Source organism: Drosophila montana, unplaced genomic scaffold (assembly GCF_035044405.1).
Source record: "Drosophila montana isolate Dmon_TW-CO22-7 unplaced genomic scaffold, ASM3504440v1 contig_3217_1, whole genome shotgun sequence".
In the NCBI taxonomy this organism is placed as follows: Eukaryota; Metazoa; Arthropoda; class Insecta; order Diptera; family Drosophilidae; genus Drosophila; species Drosophila montana.
The window spans coordinates 1,184,632-1,201,491 of record NW_026998097.1 but is presented as its reverse complement, the minus strand read 5'-3'; the positions used below and the strand labels follow the sequence as shown (position 1 = coordinate 1,201,491).

The 16,860-nt window shown below is 38.9% G+C and overlaps 4 protein-coding genes across 14 annotated transcripts in view; 3 read left to right on the top strand and 1 right to left on the bottom strand.

Moving 5' to 3' along the window:
- nuf (rab11 family-interacting protein nuf) overlaps positions 1–9,440 on the top strand; it is a 56,048-nt gene extending 46,608 nt beyond the window's left edge. For 4 of the 11 annotated variants that reach the window (XM_064689253.1, XM_064689256.1, XM_064689261.1 and 1 more), the window contains 5 exons: positions 7,699–7,833; positions 7,893–8,349; positions 8,413–8,561; positions 8,803–8,841; positions 9,228–9,440. In XM_064689253.1, coding sequence (XP_064545323.1) covers positions 7,699–7,833; positions 7,893–8,349; positions 8,413–8,561; positions 8,803–8,841; positions 9,228–9,356 — 909 coding nt within the window. In that variant the 3' untranslated portion in view covers positions 9,357–9,440. Of the gene's footprint in view, positions 1–2,311; positions 3,327–3,695; positions 3,729–7,501; positions 7,598–7,698; positions 7,834–7,892; positions 8,350–8,412; positions 8,562–8,802; positions 8,842–9,227 lie in introns of those variants that run through there. The other 7 variants (XM_064689255.1, XM_064689257.1, XM_064689252.1 and 4 more) reach the window with 6 other exon arrangements.
- A 786-nt stretch (positions 9,441–10,226) lies between these two features.
- LOC135433242 (titin) lies at positions 10,227–12,151 on the top strand. The gene is made up of 2 exons (XM_064689247.1): positions 10,227–11,272; positions 11,340–12,151. The coding sequence occupies exons 1-2, from the start codon at positions 11,062–11,064 to the stop codon at positions 12,149–12,151; spliced, it is 1,023 nt and encodes a 340-aa protein (XP_064545317.1). The 5' UTR covers positions 10,227–11,061.
- A 929-nt stretch (positions 12,152–13,080) lies between these two features.
- LOC135433335 (uncharacterized) lies at positions 13,081–13,508 on the bottom strand. The gene is made up of 2 exons (XM_064689353.1): positions 13,484–13,508; positions 13,081–13,421 (listed from the first exon to the last, which is right to left on the bottom strand). Exons 1-2 carry the CDS (start codon positions 13,506–13,508, stop codon positions 13,081–13,083), a joined length of 366 nt encoding a protein of 121 aa, XP_064545423.1.
- A 1,105-nt stretch (positions 13,509–14,613) lies between these two features.
- Positions 14,614–15,675, top strand: LOC135433334 (uncharacterized). The gene is made up of 3 exons (XM_064689351.1): positions 14,614–14,635; positions 14,695–15,501; positions 15,562–15,675. Exons 1-3 carry the CDS (start codon positions 14,614–14,616, stop codon positions 15,627–15,629), a joined length of 897 nt encoding a protein of 298 aa, XP_064545421.1. The 3' UTR covers positions 15,630–15,675.
- Positions 15,676–16,860: the final 1,185 nt, after the last annotated feature.

Here is a 16,860-nt window from a genome sequence, read left to right as displayed (position 1 = left end):
GTTGTTGGCTTTGCTGCTGCTGCTGCAATTTAGCAGAAACAAGTGCACAAATCAATGAAATTTGTGGTCAAGTTATTGGCAAAGCACTTGACATTTTGTTTAAGAGATATACCTAACTTTATGGGTTGTACAAAATTCACAAATAGATAATCAAATGTATATATAATACTTACAATGCCGGGAAAGCAAGGATATATTCGGCACGCCGAAGATTAAATACCCTAGTAGATATTTCCCTCTTTTGCAGATTTGTAAGAATAATAATGCTCGATAATGCTGAGTTGCAGCTGTCTGATGTACTGGTCCGATGTTGATAAGATTTTGCGTATATGTAGGGAGCATAGTGATAAATGCTGAGTGTGGGAAAGATATCTTGATATAAGGTTTCAATACAAGAGCCTGCTTTTCGACCGAGCGCTCCTATGGCAGCTATATCATTTAGTGGCCGGTTCCAATATATGTACTGTCTGCAACAGAAAGACGCATCTATGCAAAGTTTCAAGATGAAAGCTTTAAGACTGAGAGATTAGTTCGCATAGAAACAGACTCCCGGACAGATGGGCATGACTATATCAACTTATGTGACACATTTCATGAGAAAATTCACTGTGCCGTCTACAAGGGTATAAAATTAAAATAAGGTTTAAATAGGGAGTTAATTGAGCATTAAGTTAATTGCAACAGCTTAAAAAGGTGTACAATTCAATTAAGTTAGAAAATTAGAGCGGCAAATTGCATTGAAAACAGTTTTCTTTCAAAGTACCTTTAGATGGGCATTAAATAAATGTAAATCTGCTTTGCATTCTTTTTATTTCATTAAAGAAAAAATTCTTAAAATTTTGCTATACTTAACACAATTCTGGGTTTGTCCGCACATCCCGAAATGTTCTGAATATTTGCGCAGAAAATAAATGAGAATTTATTATGGCCGCCACTTAAAATCATTTGACATGCACAATTGTGCGATTCCTCTAGCCGAAAGGCTGCGGCGCGCTCTTCATTTTGTGCTTTTGTGTGAATCATGCACAATTTATTATAAACAATTTAAGACAAATTTAAGACTCATGCACAACATGACACATTTTCTTATTTCTTGAATTGAATCATCAAGAACATTTATGAGCACAAGTTGGATTTGTTGGAAAAACAGCTGCAAAGCGCTGAAAAACCTAAAAGATGCCCCAGAGGGATCATCGGAATATTATGCAATGCAATAAGACTGGGGCTGGGGCAAGAATTGCAGCATTGCATGCTCCACTAAACAGCGCAAAAGACTCTCTGCGAAGACCCGCTGTAAAGTCTTCTGTGTTTCTTTATCTGCACGAAGTTCATCAATTCAGGCTGGAAATTAAACACAGAAGAAGACTCTCCAAACCGAGCGCAGACCAAACTCAGTCGTGTAGAAAGAGGCGTGACCAGAAGAATGCTACGAGCAGGGGGCGGAGAGTGGGTTGGGGGGGTAGGGTCTGGTACCCCGAAGAACTTGGATCTTATGACTTTTGTTTGTCTGCGCGCGCGCGCATGATATACTGGCAAAAACATTGGAGAAGAAAAATTCTTGAATGCCATTCGCCAGTTTTCCTTTGTTTGATTATTTTGCATTCATATTGTGCGCAGTTACTGCAACTGCTGCGGCTTTTACTGCTGCTGTGTGGGCCCCCGAAGCTATTGCGCTGGATGGTGGAATCCGGAACAGTTTTTACCTTTCAATTTGTTTGGCCCCGAGCTTGATTTTCATCTTGAGAAGGTCTCTTCGGTCCTCTTCGGTTCTCTAATATCGTTTAAATTACCGCACAGTCTAATACAAATTAAAAATACCTCTGGCAATTGTTGTTCGCACCTGCTGCTGATTGTTCTTTCGGGTTGAAGGAACTCATTAGGGAAATATGCGTGCGCATTGCTCTATAATGTTTTATAATGCGTGGATTTCTTGAATTTTACGCCACAAGTTGGTCAGCGGAGTCTAATTGCTGTGAGAGTTGACTTCAACATAATTGTTGTTTCTGTTTCTTTGGAGCTGCGCTGCTCTAAGTAGAAAATTCATATCAAATTCTGAGAAAAACTGCCCAAAGGCAAACTTTTATTCAACCAATAAACATACCAAGAGAGTTTGGCAATAAAAACAAATATAGCAAAAATAATTAAACTATTTTGTTTGTGTAAAATAATTAAAAAAAAATATAATTTAAAATTATGTGATTGCATATAACAAAAAAATAATATAACATTTATTTAAAAATAGCAAAGCAAAAATATGCTAAAGTCTATCGAATAGTTCTTAATTGTATTTAAATTTAATACGTTTTTATAGTGTGCAACAATGCACAGAAAAGTGCCCAACAAGTTATAAAAAATGTTAAAAACACAAGAACCTAAAGTCTAAATATCCCAAAAATGTGCCTTAAATATTGAAGTAAAACAAATACTGACTGCAACAACAAACATCAACAACATCAACAAAAATCAACCCATACAGCAAGTGTGAATACCCAACGCCCAGTGCCACGCCCCTGACTAAAAAATACATAAGCCAAAAGAAAAAAACACATCAAAATCAAAAAACAAAACAAAATTCGTCTAAAAAAAACTCGAACAAAAAAATCATGAGTAGTCAACCTGCCAGCCAGCCCGATAGCATTGACTTAGCCTATGATATGTGGGCGGGTCAATTCGAATTTGTCGGACCCACAGCGAATGCAGCAGCAACAACAGCAATAAATCACAAAAGCAGCGCACTGAACAACAACAATAACAACAACAATTGCGTGAAATTTGGCAGTGAGAGGAGCGCTAGTCAAGATCTTTCGTCAGCGGACAGTCTGGAGGATTTGAATTTGAATTTCAACACGAGCTCCACGCAGAATCCTCTGTGCAACGCCTACAGTTTGGGCGTGGGTGTGGGCGTGGCTGGGCAATATCCTGGCTTTGGCAAGCAGCCCATACTGTTCGATCAGGAGACGTTTCTCAGCCTCAATCCGGCTGATTTTGAGAATATTGTGCCATCCGATTCGGAGCCTAATTCGCTGGTGTTCATCGAAAACAAACTCGAAACGAACAACAATAGTTTGGAATCGAATAATAATAATAACAGCAACAGCAATAATAATAATAATAAAATATACAATTTGGAAACGTTGACAAGTAAATTCAATAATAAGACAAACAATACGAATACAAACGGTTTCAAATTGGAAAACCTTAAGAACTTCAAGAACAAATTGCTCTGTGATTTTGAGGAGAACGGCAACGGGGGAGCCGCAAACGGCACAAACAGCAAAATGAACGGCGCCCTCAGCGCGGAGATTTGCGATAATTTCAACGAGCAAGTAAGCAAAACCCTCCACAATCTGACCAGAATAGCTTCTTTAATATTACATGTAATATGTCCGATGCAATTGCATTAAACGTTCCCCTTTCCATCATTGCGGGTAATTTAATTGTGTGGCTATTCCAAATGTTTAGGGTTGCGTGGAACCCAAACTGAATTCGCATGCCAGAGGGTATATACTAGTTATTGTCTCTAGTCTCTAGTATAGCATGTCAATAATGTCAATTTACTATAAAAAAGCGCCGCTGTCAAGTCAGATAGTTTAGTCGACCTCTGGATTGTTTCGTGAGAACTACTAAAATATATATGTGTAAATATATGTGTAAAAAGTCAACCGATTTATGTGAATTTTATTTAAATAGTTGCTACGACTTGAACTAAAATGCTGGAAACAAACGATGTAAGTGTTGAAAAGGCAAAATTTGAAGAAAACACTAGCACCAGTGTTGGAAAGTTGTTTATATGTACTAATGCAGTAATGTTGGAAAGGCATATATAAATAAATGCAGTAGTGTTATAAAGGCGTATACAAACATATACAAGTGTTGGCAAAGGGTAAAGCAAATATTTGTGATGGAAATATAAAGGCATGCAAATCCTGAACAAATTGAGGCCAGTGTTGATCAACTTATCAAATATTGGCGAATATACCTATTTCATTTCCATTTTCAAGCTCAAAAACATTTGCTTAGTGCCCAATTATCTGTAATGTTTTTTTCAAATTGTTTACACATTTCCTTGACATATTTACCTTAAAAAAAAAAACTAAATTTAAACAAACACGGTTCTTTTCTTGTTTTTATAGAATATTTTTGTGTAAATTGCAAACATCTGCCGAAAATAAACAGAAAACACATAAATTATCTTTCGTAGAGTCCGAGAAATGCGTCAAATGAGATCAGCTGCTGAGAAAAGAAAAGAAAAAAAATTAGAAAAATGTAAGACAAATTAGAAATTCCCTAAAAATAAAAACAACTTTGATGAATGAACCTAAAATAAATGAATGAACCGAAACTTAACCAAACGGATGATTAGTGTGTAAAAATGTGTCAACGAAAGTAACCGAGAAATGAGAAACGGGAACAGAAGCGTCTTCTGGGCTCTTAAGTTTCTAAAACAGATTAATCTGCTGCAGTGCGAGAGAGCTAATGCGATTGCAACAGTTGAGGGGAAATTAAATGAGGCATATTGAGATATATGTATGTAGCTAGCTGGAACATGCACTTTTCCCAGTCTGCGGCACCATGGGGTACACACGGCGCTAGCTGAGAATTCGACATGCAACTAATTGCATGATGCAATTTTCCAGTTTTATGCATGACTACAGCACTCATTCCTCACTCCCATTGAAGCCTATTGGGGTCTGCTAATTGGGCATACAGCTGTGAATGCGAGCATGTTATTAATCAAGAGCAAAACTCTCGTATGCTCTCAACAGTCTTCACAAGCAACAAGCCCTGGAGGTCGCTGGTGCTCCGATAAGACAGCAAACGGATGCTTCTTCCAGCGTCCACTTGTTTACTATATGCTCCATCGTATGCCTGATATATGGTAATCGGAACGGACTCGCGTTTGATAAATGTAACAAATGGGATCATTGTGTTGCCAGCGGAAAAGTGTTGCAAGTGTTTCTTTGTTTGTTGTTCCAAATCTTTTGAGGTCAAAGCTAATGCTGACTTTGATGGGCTGTGGTTCAAAGTTGTTCAATTGAAGTTTATGAGCTGCCAATGTGTGGATAATGGGCAATAAGTGAGGGAGGTTATTATAAATCAATATTTTTAAGAGCTGTTGTATGGATTGATATATGTTTAATAAGAGTTTCGGAAGGCTTACTGAATCTTTTTGGCTGACATAATTAGTCCCAGACTTAAAAGAAAAGTTGAAGAAAAGATTGAGCATCAGCTAATATTATTGAAAGGCTTTAAGAATCATGTGTTAAGTCTGTTCAATATGTCACTCAATTTCATATAGCAATCCCTTCGATTTTGTTCGACAAATATCATCAACTTGTTCAGCCGTCTGCCTAATGCATTTTCCTAACCTTTGCCAGCTGTATTTCTTTTGCTGCGCACTCTTTTCATTATTGAGTGCCCATTTCCCCCCACCATTATGTCACCTGTCACATTGTGAAAACTTTCCAGTTCACAGTTTCCTCTGCTGCCAGTGTTGAAATATAACAAAATGTCTACAGGGTGTTTCATGCAGACCGCATTGACCCTCGGGCGCTAACTTGGCTGACTTTTTTTGATGGGCTGCAACAAAAGTGACAAGAAAACGTGTAGCATATAGAAATTGCTACCTGCACTTCCCCTCTGCTTCCCCCACCCCCTTCTCTCACTCTCTCTCTCGCACATACACTCTGCTTTTCCTGTTTAACAACGGCACTTGTTACTTAATGCGTCTGCTTGGATTTTTTTTATTATTTTCTTTTTATGTCTAGTACATTTTTTTTATGGCTTGTACTTTTTGTTTATTTTGGCCAACGGTTTTTGTTTTTGTTACCCCTCCCCCCCCTCTCTTTTCTGTAGAATTTCAATTAGATTCTAGTTTTGTGCCTCTTTATGTTTGTACTATAATTTTTGGCATGGTTCATTGTACACATATTTTAGTAACAGAGACCCTAATAGAGCCCCCTTCATATGGCACTAAAGACTTTGACTCAGCGAACCTCTCTCTCTCTTTCTCGCTCCCGCTCTCTAGCTGTGTGTCAGTCATATAGATAGTTTACATGTCATTTTCGGGGGCCTCATTCCTAGATCTATTTAGTTGTTGCCGTACCGCGCGTCGCGTTGTTTGTTCATTCTGTTCGATAATATATAGAAATATATAATATATTCTCTGTAGAGCTCTCAGTATTTGCGTTGACGTCAAATTGTTTTGTGCTTTGCAGTCGCTTATTTGTTTTTCTTTTTGTGTTTGCCAATTTTTACGCTGCTGTCCCCTCGAATGTCGCAAATTTCAGTTAATTAAGCTTAATTGAACCCTTTGCCTACAGTTTGACGGCGGCTGCACAGCCCAAGTCACCCACAATTTTTATGTCGCATTTTATTCAATTGAACTTTTCACTTGACTTTTTGTAAGCAGAAAGCATTGTGCATAAACAAATATATATGTAAAGAGCGCAGAATTCTGTTAATATTTAATCTAATTTTTCTAATTTGATAGTCTTCAGAGTTGACAATAGAAATGTTTCTCAACACTAGACATTTCGTTTCATTTGTTTAGTCTGACTAGTTTTTAATAAATATAAAATTTCCTTCTACAACATATCAAATCTACATAGCTAGCTTTCTATTTATTCATTTTGCAACACTGACAAGCCTTGCTTAATAGCTTCTAATTTACATTTACAACACTGTTCGATTAGAATGCAACGGAAACTGCAACAGTCAGCATCTGTATTGGCTATCAGTTACCCTGTATTCCACTTGCAACACAAATGCGCATCCGCCTTAAACATTTCTTATCGGCAGCTGAGCACACAAATGCCGAGTGATTTCTTATATGCACTGTGCATATAAATACATGCATATATAGAAGTGTGTATATATACATTCATTGATAATTACACTGAACAGCAGTTTCAGCAAACTTAAATCGCTGCAGTCAACAATTTGGTTTCACATAGCGACCAAAAATAGTTAATGAATGCAACGCCAACATGTTGTTGTTGGGGTGCCTGTTTCACAATTGGAAAACACTTGGGCGTATACTTAATATTTATGATATTTATATGGGCTAGGCATGCCTAATAGCACTGTGCAACAAACAATTGAAATCTAACATAAACTTAATTCTTTTGAATGTAATTTCTCTTCAGTCTAATTAGTTATGTAATAAAAGAGTTCTCAATAAAGTAAACATATCCGATGCTTGCACTTTGCAGACTCTTGTTATATGTTTAGTTTTATGATTTTGTTGCGCAGTGTAATTAAGTGTTGCCAGCCTACAGTGTGCGTCGTTTGCCGTCTTCTTCTTTGGCGCTGTCGAACAAAAAACAAATAAAACAGCCTCCGGCTGAGTTTGCAGTCGGTTGGGGCAAGCAAATGTGCAAAGACGACGCCCGACGCGCAAAGCCAACAAAAATTTGTTGAATTTTTGATGAGCGGAGTGCAACAGCATACGGGCAGGCAACAGCATATAGAGACATATAGAGACCCAGATCATGTATATATCATATATATGCAAATGTATTTGAAAAATCACATGGCTGATGTGCAGTTGGTGAATGAGCTGCTCCACGATTTGCGGCACATGAAAAGCGATTGTGTTAGTAGCGCATTAATGGAATTCATTTTATCGACTCGAAACTCCAATACAATAAATAAACAATTCAACTAACATTTCGCAATCTCTTGTGCCTCTTTCAGCTGGAGCTGCTGCAGCGCAAGGTGGACGATCTGTCAGATACGCAGAACATAGCCGAGGATCGCACGACGCGCACCAAGACTGAATATGCGGTGCTCCAGGCGCGCTATCACATGCTCGAGGAGCAGTACAGAGAGGTGAGTAGCTGCAACAGTTTGACAGTCACACAATTCTAAATCATAATTTTATTCATTAGTCGGAACTGCGAGCCGAGGAGCGTTTGGCCGAGGAGCAGAAGCGCCATCGCGAAATTTTGGCCCGTGTGGAACGCGAAGCCTCGCTGCAGAATGAGAATTGCCAGATGAAGATCAAAGCCACCGAAATCGAGGCGAATGCACTGCGCGATGAGGCGCAACGATTGCGTGTCTTGTGCGATAAACAGGCCAACGATTTGCATCGCACCGAGGAGCAGCTGGAGCTGGCACGCGATCAGATTGCCGCCCTGCAGCAGGAATACGATGAGCAATTGCAGACGGTGCGCCGGCACGAGCAGGAGAAAAAGTCCACCGAAGAGCTAATGCTCGAGCTGAGCCGCGAACTGCAGCGCGCCCGCGAGGAGAATGGGGCACGTGCCATGCCCACCACATCGCCGGAGAGCATAAGACTGGAGGAGCTGCATCAGGAGCTCGAGGAGATGCGCCAAAAGAATCGCTGTAAGTAGACCAGGACAGCCTTTTCCATTACACTTTACTCTACACGTTCGTTTTTTTGTTCAGCCCTCGAGGAGCAGAACGAGGAGCTGCAGGCAACCATGCTGGCGAATCAGGCCACCATGCTGACCAACGGCGTGGAGCAGGGTCGTCATCTGTTGAACGGCACCCTCAACAATCTGGCCCAGGAGCTGGAGGAGATGTCACAAGCTCAGGTTTGTAATGCCATGCACAAATATGCACACTATTCCCCATGCTTTGCTCTATTGCTATTCTTATGCCGCGATCCACGCCCACAAAACAAATTTGTCAAACACACCGCCCACGCACAGTCATGCTTTTTTTAGTCGCACAGTTTGAGAGTCCCGCTGCATACACACCTTGTGCCCGTTTCGCATTGCGTCGTTTGTTTACATCATATATATATATATTTATATTGTATTTATTGTATTACAGGATTCTGTGGATTCAGCCACATTAGCATCCTTAAGTCAGGTAATGCTTATTCACCAAGATAAAAACAAAAACTAAAACTAAAGCACAAAACCAAAGGCAACAAAAAAGTAAAATTACACAAAATCACGGTTTTGGAGCCGCTGTGCATGAGCTGTGTGCAGTTTGACAGCCACTGTTATTTGGTTGTGGTTCACGTTTATTTCTTATTTCTTTTCGGCATTTAACTCTTACGAAAATTTTAAATCTTTTCTGTTGGTTTCATTGGGTGCTTAACAACAACATTTTCAAGATCATCAAAGTTCATAACATTCATGTTGTATATAAAAGTGTAAATATATAAGGTGTCATTCATGCCTGTCTTTGTGTTGGATGCTCTTCGCGGATTAAAAGTGTATTTAATTGATCGGTTTCCAATCAACTTACAGCTGCAACAGGCCTTCCAGGAAAAGGAGGATGAGAATGTGCGCCTAAAGCATTACATCGATACGATCCTATTGAACATTGTGGAGAACTATCCCCAGCTGCTCGAAGTCAAGCCCATGGAGCGCAAATAGAAGAACGCAAAAAAAAAAAGAACAACAATATTTAATAATAAAACTAAACCCAGATACTGCGGTAACTGGACCACCTAAACTAAACTCAAAAGAAAACAAAACAAAACAAAAAAGAAAAGATCAGCAAGCAAAACTAACTAATGAACTACTTTAAAATACATTTTAAGCCCTCCCCCCCCAATATATATTTATGTATACAGTTTAAGTCGTAATTTATTTTATAACAATTTATTGTAGTTTTTAAACCGAACAACACAAGTGAACAGAACTACAAATTTATGTGAAATTAGTTTAACATTTTGTTATTCATATTATATTTCTTTGTCAAACTTTTTAACCAATCGTTATGTATAAAAAAATTTCATGTTTGTAAAATAGAAACTAAACCAATATTGTCAAAAAAACAAAACAAAAGAAAAGGAAACACGTTTAACCCAGCAAATTGTTTATAGTTTTTGTAGTGTTGTTGAGCCCTGAAGATATTAACTGTAACAATTATTAGCTAATAAGATTATACACCTTTTAAAACAAACAATATTTATTAATATACAAGAAATAATTATAACCATGTATATGATGTGTATATGAGTAGGCATAGAGACAGGTCCGAGTACCGTTAAAATGTTTGATATATCTATATATATTTAAATATGATTTCAACTTTGTTAAATATAGTTTAGTACTGGGAAGCACTTGGGAAACTTGTGTTCGTTTAAAAACGTTTTACTCTCTTGCTTTCTTTATATGTATGAAGTGTGTTTTAAATTCCGTAGCAAAATCTGCTACAATTAATTTCTTTTATGTTCTCCTCTTCCTCCTAATCTGTTTAGTATGCCTTCATTATATTCTATATTCTCTTTTCTTTCGAAAGACTTTTGTGCTAATCATTTTCCCAAGCGCCTTAAGCTGCCCAGATACTAATACAGATCGATGAAGAACCTATCAAAAATTTGCGTTTATGGTATGGACAATCCCCAGGATATGTAGTCGGAGTTTTAGTTTAAACTTGATCTAAGAGAAGGCAAGGAAAGTTTTAGGTCGAACGCAAAAATGATAATATTTAAACAGAAAGAAAAACTAATCTTATATAACTGAATTACGTACTAATGATACATATGTGTTTTGTAAACTTAATTAATGGACGTAATGTGCAAAGTTTTAGGGATCGCTAAGCAGTTCGATTAGAGTACATAGATCGTATTCGAGCTGTGGACGAGCCCTAATAGCGTAAACTTAAACTCAACGATAACTTAAAACGGAACTCAAAGTGGTCAACTCTCTTTTTATATATATATATATATACGTATATTAATAACACCAACTATCTATATCAAAACTAAATTTAACGATTTGCTAATCAAAATATTTGATGCCTTAAATGATTTTTAAAAGTTTTAAGAACCTAATTTGTATAATAGAAAGCAAGTTAGTGTTGGAAAAGGCACGATATGCGATCTGCTAAGCTTGTAGATAACACTAAAAAGTCCATTATATTTTAACTAAATATACATATGTAATACTATATCTGTGCCCCATAGCATATAATTTTAAATGTAATTTACACCAAGCAAGTGTATGAAATATTACTAAAAATAATAAAAAGAATTTTATAAAACATTTCAAAGAAATGAGCTAAGCATTTCTTTCAAATTAATCAAGTGCCAGAAACGCACCCGTAAAAAATATAAATAATCATAATTGCTGGATGAGGATGAGGAAAGCTTTGTCAAAACAGGTTCTGAAATATTACGTTAAGTCATCACAGCTGTTGGATTCGATTGAAAACGGGTTGGTAACTTCCGAAGTTCTCTCAAATCGTATAAAAGCCCCTGACAAGGCCCAGTTCAGGACACAGAAGTCCAACAAGTCGAAGTCGAAGATGATGGGAAAGGTGCTCCTTTTGGTATTGGCCACAGGTGAAAATTCAGCTGTAAATGTGTCGGATGCATCCAGTCTCACTTGATATCTTATATGTCTTCGTAGTGCTGCTGTGTTCCGCATTTGTCACAGCGCAGGTGAAGCCAAGTGCAGAGATCGGTCGGGTTACTGTCCAAGTGCCGTTGCTGTCAAATGGAAAGCCCGTTATGACTCAGGATAAGGATAAGGTGGAGGTGGCGCATGTGGTGGAACTGAAGCCGGGCAAGGTGGTAGGCGAGGAGGTGCTGGTGCCGCCCACAGTTAAGGTGCCGCCGGCCAAGGTGCGAAATATGAGAGCTATTGTCGAAACGGTGAATCCTGGAGTACCCAATCATGGTATACCCAATCCTGGCGTACCAAATCATGTTATACCTAACCCGGGAGTCGAGAACGACGGCTTGCCCAATTCTGGCGTACCAAATCATGGCATACCCAAGCCAGGTGTCCCCAATGTAGGTATCCCCAATCCAGGTATTCCCCATCCAGGAAATCCAAATACCAGCACACAAAGCGCCACCTCGGAAGTTGAACCCGTTGTCGTTGCACCACCCAGCACCACGCATACACCAGATGTGTCGACCAAGCGCATGCCCTCCAAGAACTGTCATCAGCTGCTATTGGCTGGCACCACAGGCCCATCCGTGGCGGTACCAGTTCCTCCAACTCCCGTTGAGAACTGCGATAGGCTGTGCACCAAGTTTGAGCTGAATCCTATTTGCGCCCACAATGGCATCTGCATCCATGAGTTCCCCAATCAATGCATAATGGACACCTTCAATTGTAAACATCGCGATTTGTCCTTCCGTGCTGTGGATGAGGATGTCTGCCGCATGGGCTTATGCGCTCGTCGCTGCAAAGAGGAGGATCTTAAGATGTAAACTTGGTTGGTGCCTGAAACTTATTACAATTTCTGTCATAAAAATTATACATTTGATAATAAAGAATAAGAACAAATGCAATTGTAAAAGTATTTCTGGAAAATAGCAGAGAAGGCCGCTATTTTCTTTTAATTCGTACTCATGCTGGGGGTATTATAATTTTTTCACTAAATATATAAAGCAAAGAAAGCACTACGTATATATATTTTAGTTATTTATATTATACATAAATATTTGAATATATTATATGTATATATTGTTGTTTTTATATATAATACATTTCTATAATACTTACTCAACGGAGTCGATATAACCAAAATTCTTCTTAGATCTAATTTTTGGTGTATATATAGTATAGTATATATGCATATATATATATGTATGGTATATTAGAAAAGGACGTATTGGTCGCAAGCTGAGTTTTATATAATCAATTTGATATTTTTAATACTACGTAAGTATGCTGCTGACAAATGTGAAATATTTTAACAACATGGAACTATTCTATCATATAGGTCATAGAAAAACGATCGGTCATAATGGAGGCTTTATATGGAAAAATATATTTCTTCTATGAGAATCAGCAGTTACGAGCCTCACCATGGTCATATCTGTATAAATGACCTAACACATATGTCAATATTTTTTTTTTTTTTTTTATTTTTTAAATTGTTAAAAATCTTTAATTATTTTAAGGCTAAGCTTAGTTTTAAGCCCAATTATTCAAACTTATAATATTGCTTTAGAGAATCACATCTGTAAGACTATCTGTATTAATATGTCGAAATTTGAGTAAATGATTATTTTATTCAATTAATTTTAATTATACAATTAATTTAAAATATATTTGCATTATTATCATCATTATTTTTAATATTATAATTATTATTATAACTCTGCAGCCAACTTCCGAATAGCCCATGTTCTTCTCACAGCGTCAGACGCAGCTCCCGTTGCTCCGCCTTGCTGCAGAGGGGTTGATAGCCTTGGGTGCAGCGATAGTTCTCGACAATATTGAAGCGCTTGTGGGGATTGCGACAGTTGTAGGCGGCCATGGTGCAGCGACTGGTGAACATTTGCAGGCACTGCCCATTGTGGGCGCAGACCTCGATATCGTGATCGGTGCAGGCGAAGTCGCACCTATCGGGCACCGGATGGATCGTCTCATCCAGCCAGACCATTTGCCCATGCTGGTTGACCGCCGGTAGGTGGCTCCGCTGTACGGGCAGCACAGTGGCGCTCGCAGCGGCGGCGGCAATGGCAAAGCAAACTAGAGCGGAAGAAAGACATAATTACAGTTTGAGTAGCTAAGGCAGTGCCTGTCAAACTTACAGAGGCAGAGCAGCGAATGTTTCATGTTTTTAGGCTATCCGGACTCGGTTGTTGTTGTTGTTGTTACCTTGCTGCATGTGCAGCAACTGTTCAACTGTTATTTCTGCAGCTTGCCACAAATGTTTTTATAACTGAATTTTGCCACATTGGCAACTAACAAATTTACAGCTTTCTGCTTTTGTTGCTGTTGGCCATAATCCTTTATTTTAACACCTGACAAAAATATGCAAAACTGAAATATCATCGTGATTAGCATTGGGCCTGTCATTTGTTCGTCGTCTGCCTGCCAAAAATAAAATCTTTTGTTTTTCCTGTTTTGGTGTGGAGCGGAGCGGGCGGAGTTCCCGTGGGAAATTTGCATTTGTTTCTTTTGTGTACGCCAAATAATAACGTGCAGTTTATTTGCTTTTAAAATTTAATTTATTCAGTTATTAAAACTAAAATGAATATTGGTTTTAAATGCGCTGTGTGAGGTTGTTTTTGTTGTTGTTTTTTTAAAGCAATTTCCGGGCTGTGAGGAATAAGCTTTGGGCTGAGCCTAAAAATATGTTACAGAAATCGGAATTAAACTCCTAAGTGTATGCCTTTTAATTTTTAATGTCTGCTCATCTCTTTTTGTTGTGTGGTGAAAAAAATTAATATAAATTTAATTAATTAATTAATTTAAATGTGCTCAAAAAATTGTTGTAATTCGTTTTCAATCATTTTATTATTAGCTTTACATTACTTTGTCGTCACACCCCAAACATTGATAAAAACAAGTTAAAATATCGTATATATATTCATAATATTGTATAAGGAAGCGATTAATGCAAAGCAGAGTTATATCAGACAATATTTTGCCCGGCCAGACGACCGTTCAGGCAGATCGAAACCAGTTCCTTTAGAGAGCGCCGAGTACAGAGACTGAGTACAGAATTTAAATTATCATAACAAGTGCATTAAGAAATAAAAATGCTTTTGACAAACCTTTGGTTAATTTCAAACACAATTGATCAGTTTGGGGATCGTATAAAAACTGGCGGCTGCCAACGAAAGCCGCACAGAACGTCGTCGAGCGTCGTGAAGTAAAAGTGAATCCCCATTGGAGTCTTGATATCGAGTGATCTTTGTGGATTCCAAGAGACAAGATGAGAGCTTTTATCATATTCGGTGAGTATTCTCTGGAAGATTATGAGAGACTTGGATATAACCGCCATCGTTCAATGCAGCCCTTCTCGCACTGGCGCACGCCGTGGAGTTGGACAAGCCGGAGCAGCAGTTGCCGCAGCCCATCGAGCTGCCGGCGCACATTCAAACCCTGATAACCAATCACATCAATCATGTGTTGGAGCAGAAGCCAAACGGGCAGGCCACCACGCTCAGCGGCCACGTGCCACAGGTTGCTGTTGGCAAGGGAAATGGGCATGGCGTTGCACAGGAGCATGCAGCGGCAGTTCCGCATTTGGATTTGCTGCCACCACACGTTGAGCAGCCGAAGGTGCCGCAGGTGATAAATCATCAGGCAACGGCCACATGGCAGCATGCGGCTCCTGTTGCGGGCTACAACAAAGTGGTGATGCCGCCGGTGTCGCAGATTGTGGTCTCAGTGCCCGGCCAAGCGCCGCTGGACATTGGCGACAAGGTCAACAAGATACAGCAGCACGTCAGCCATGTGATGCAACAGGCGCAGACGCACATACCCCAAGCCATCAATCAGTCGATCAAAGAGCACGAGAAGCTCCAGGCGCAAAAGGAGAACCAGCAAAGCAGCAGCACCACCAGCAGCACCACCAGCAGCACCACCACCACCACCAGCACCACAGCCCAGCCTAGCCACCGTACAGCGCGTTTGCTGACAGCCGATGAGCAAGTGCCTGAGCTGCTCGAGCAGCAACGCGAGCTGCAGAAACTGGGCAAATGCAACTTCCAGTGTCCAGAGAAATCGCTACCCGTCTGCGCCACCAATGACAAATGCGTCGTCGAGTTCCCAGGACAATGTGAGCTGAGCGAATGGAACTGCTTCAATACCAAGAACGGTGAGTTACTCGCGAGTCCTTACTGTCAGCTATACTAAATATTTTATATTTAATTTCTAGTATTCCGTCAAGTGCACGACGACGAGTGCAATAATACCATCAAGTGCTATGATCAAGATATGATGTAGAGAGAGCATCGGAGGGAAAGGGAGAGAGACAGAGGGAGAGAGAGAGAGAGACGTTTGTAAGCCGTTTTACAATTCTTAACTAACTATATAATTAATTAAATATATATACGTTTGATTAATAAGCTAAGTTAGAGTAAATTTATATTCTTGTCTGACTACTCTTGACTATTTCCTGCGAGGCTAAGCCTGAAATTTCTAGTTTTTAGGCCGAAAAGAAATTTTAGCTTTTTGTATGCATTCTCTAGGGTATAACAGCTAGGCAGACAGTTTGTGACTTCGTGTGGAATGCTGCTTAGCGCATATTTCAATTTATTTTAGCATCTATTTTTCAGCTCAAACTTTATATACTATACCTGAAAGACAGTTTATATAGATCTATTTAGATTTTTAATTTCCACTCAAATTTATTGTACTATAACTTGGAGTCAATTTAGATAGAGCATCTATTATGCTTATTAATTACTCATCAAACTTATCACCTGAAGTCAATTCAGATATAGCATCTATTTTGCTATTTTATATTTAGCTCAAACTTATTCAACTCTTACTTGATAAATTTAGATTTATCTGGATATATAATCTAATATGCTATTTTACTCTCTGCTCAAGCTTATTCTTCTATCAATTGGAGTCAATTTAGATAGAGCAATCAAAATTCGTACATTTGTCAGCTAAGCTATGCTGTTTAAGATTCCTTCAAAAATTCCTACATTTCTTTCAAATGTTTACGGCTGTTCTACTTTCAAACAGAGAGTAGCTAATAGTCGTCACCTTTCAACAAGAATATATTCACGTGTTTATCTCCATATAAAATTGTCTGCCTTCGAAAGTTGTATTAAGTGTTGTTCAGTTTGACAAGCAAGTTTGATAAGGCTTCGTACTTGTTTTGGTTTTGCATCCTAAAGATACTTTTGTGCTCAAATTTACGCTACACAAATAAGATTTTGGGCAACAAGCGCAGATTGAAATGCTGCTCATTACTCTTCAGATCAATTGGCAATCGGCAATTGGCAATCGTCACACTTGCCACACATTGCTCGCAATCCCAGGCAGACGGCAATCATCCAATTTGTCAAAATGGCTTATTAACGGATTTGGCCAAAGCCCAGAACGCACAGCGCACAAGCCAGGCCAAGTAAACGGCAATGCCAATGCGAATGCGAATGCCAATTGGGAGTTGAGCAATGGACCAGCCAGCTGCTCCACTTGAATGGAAATACTTTTTTTTGCG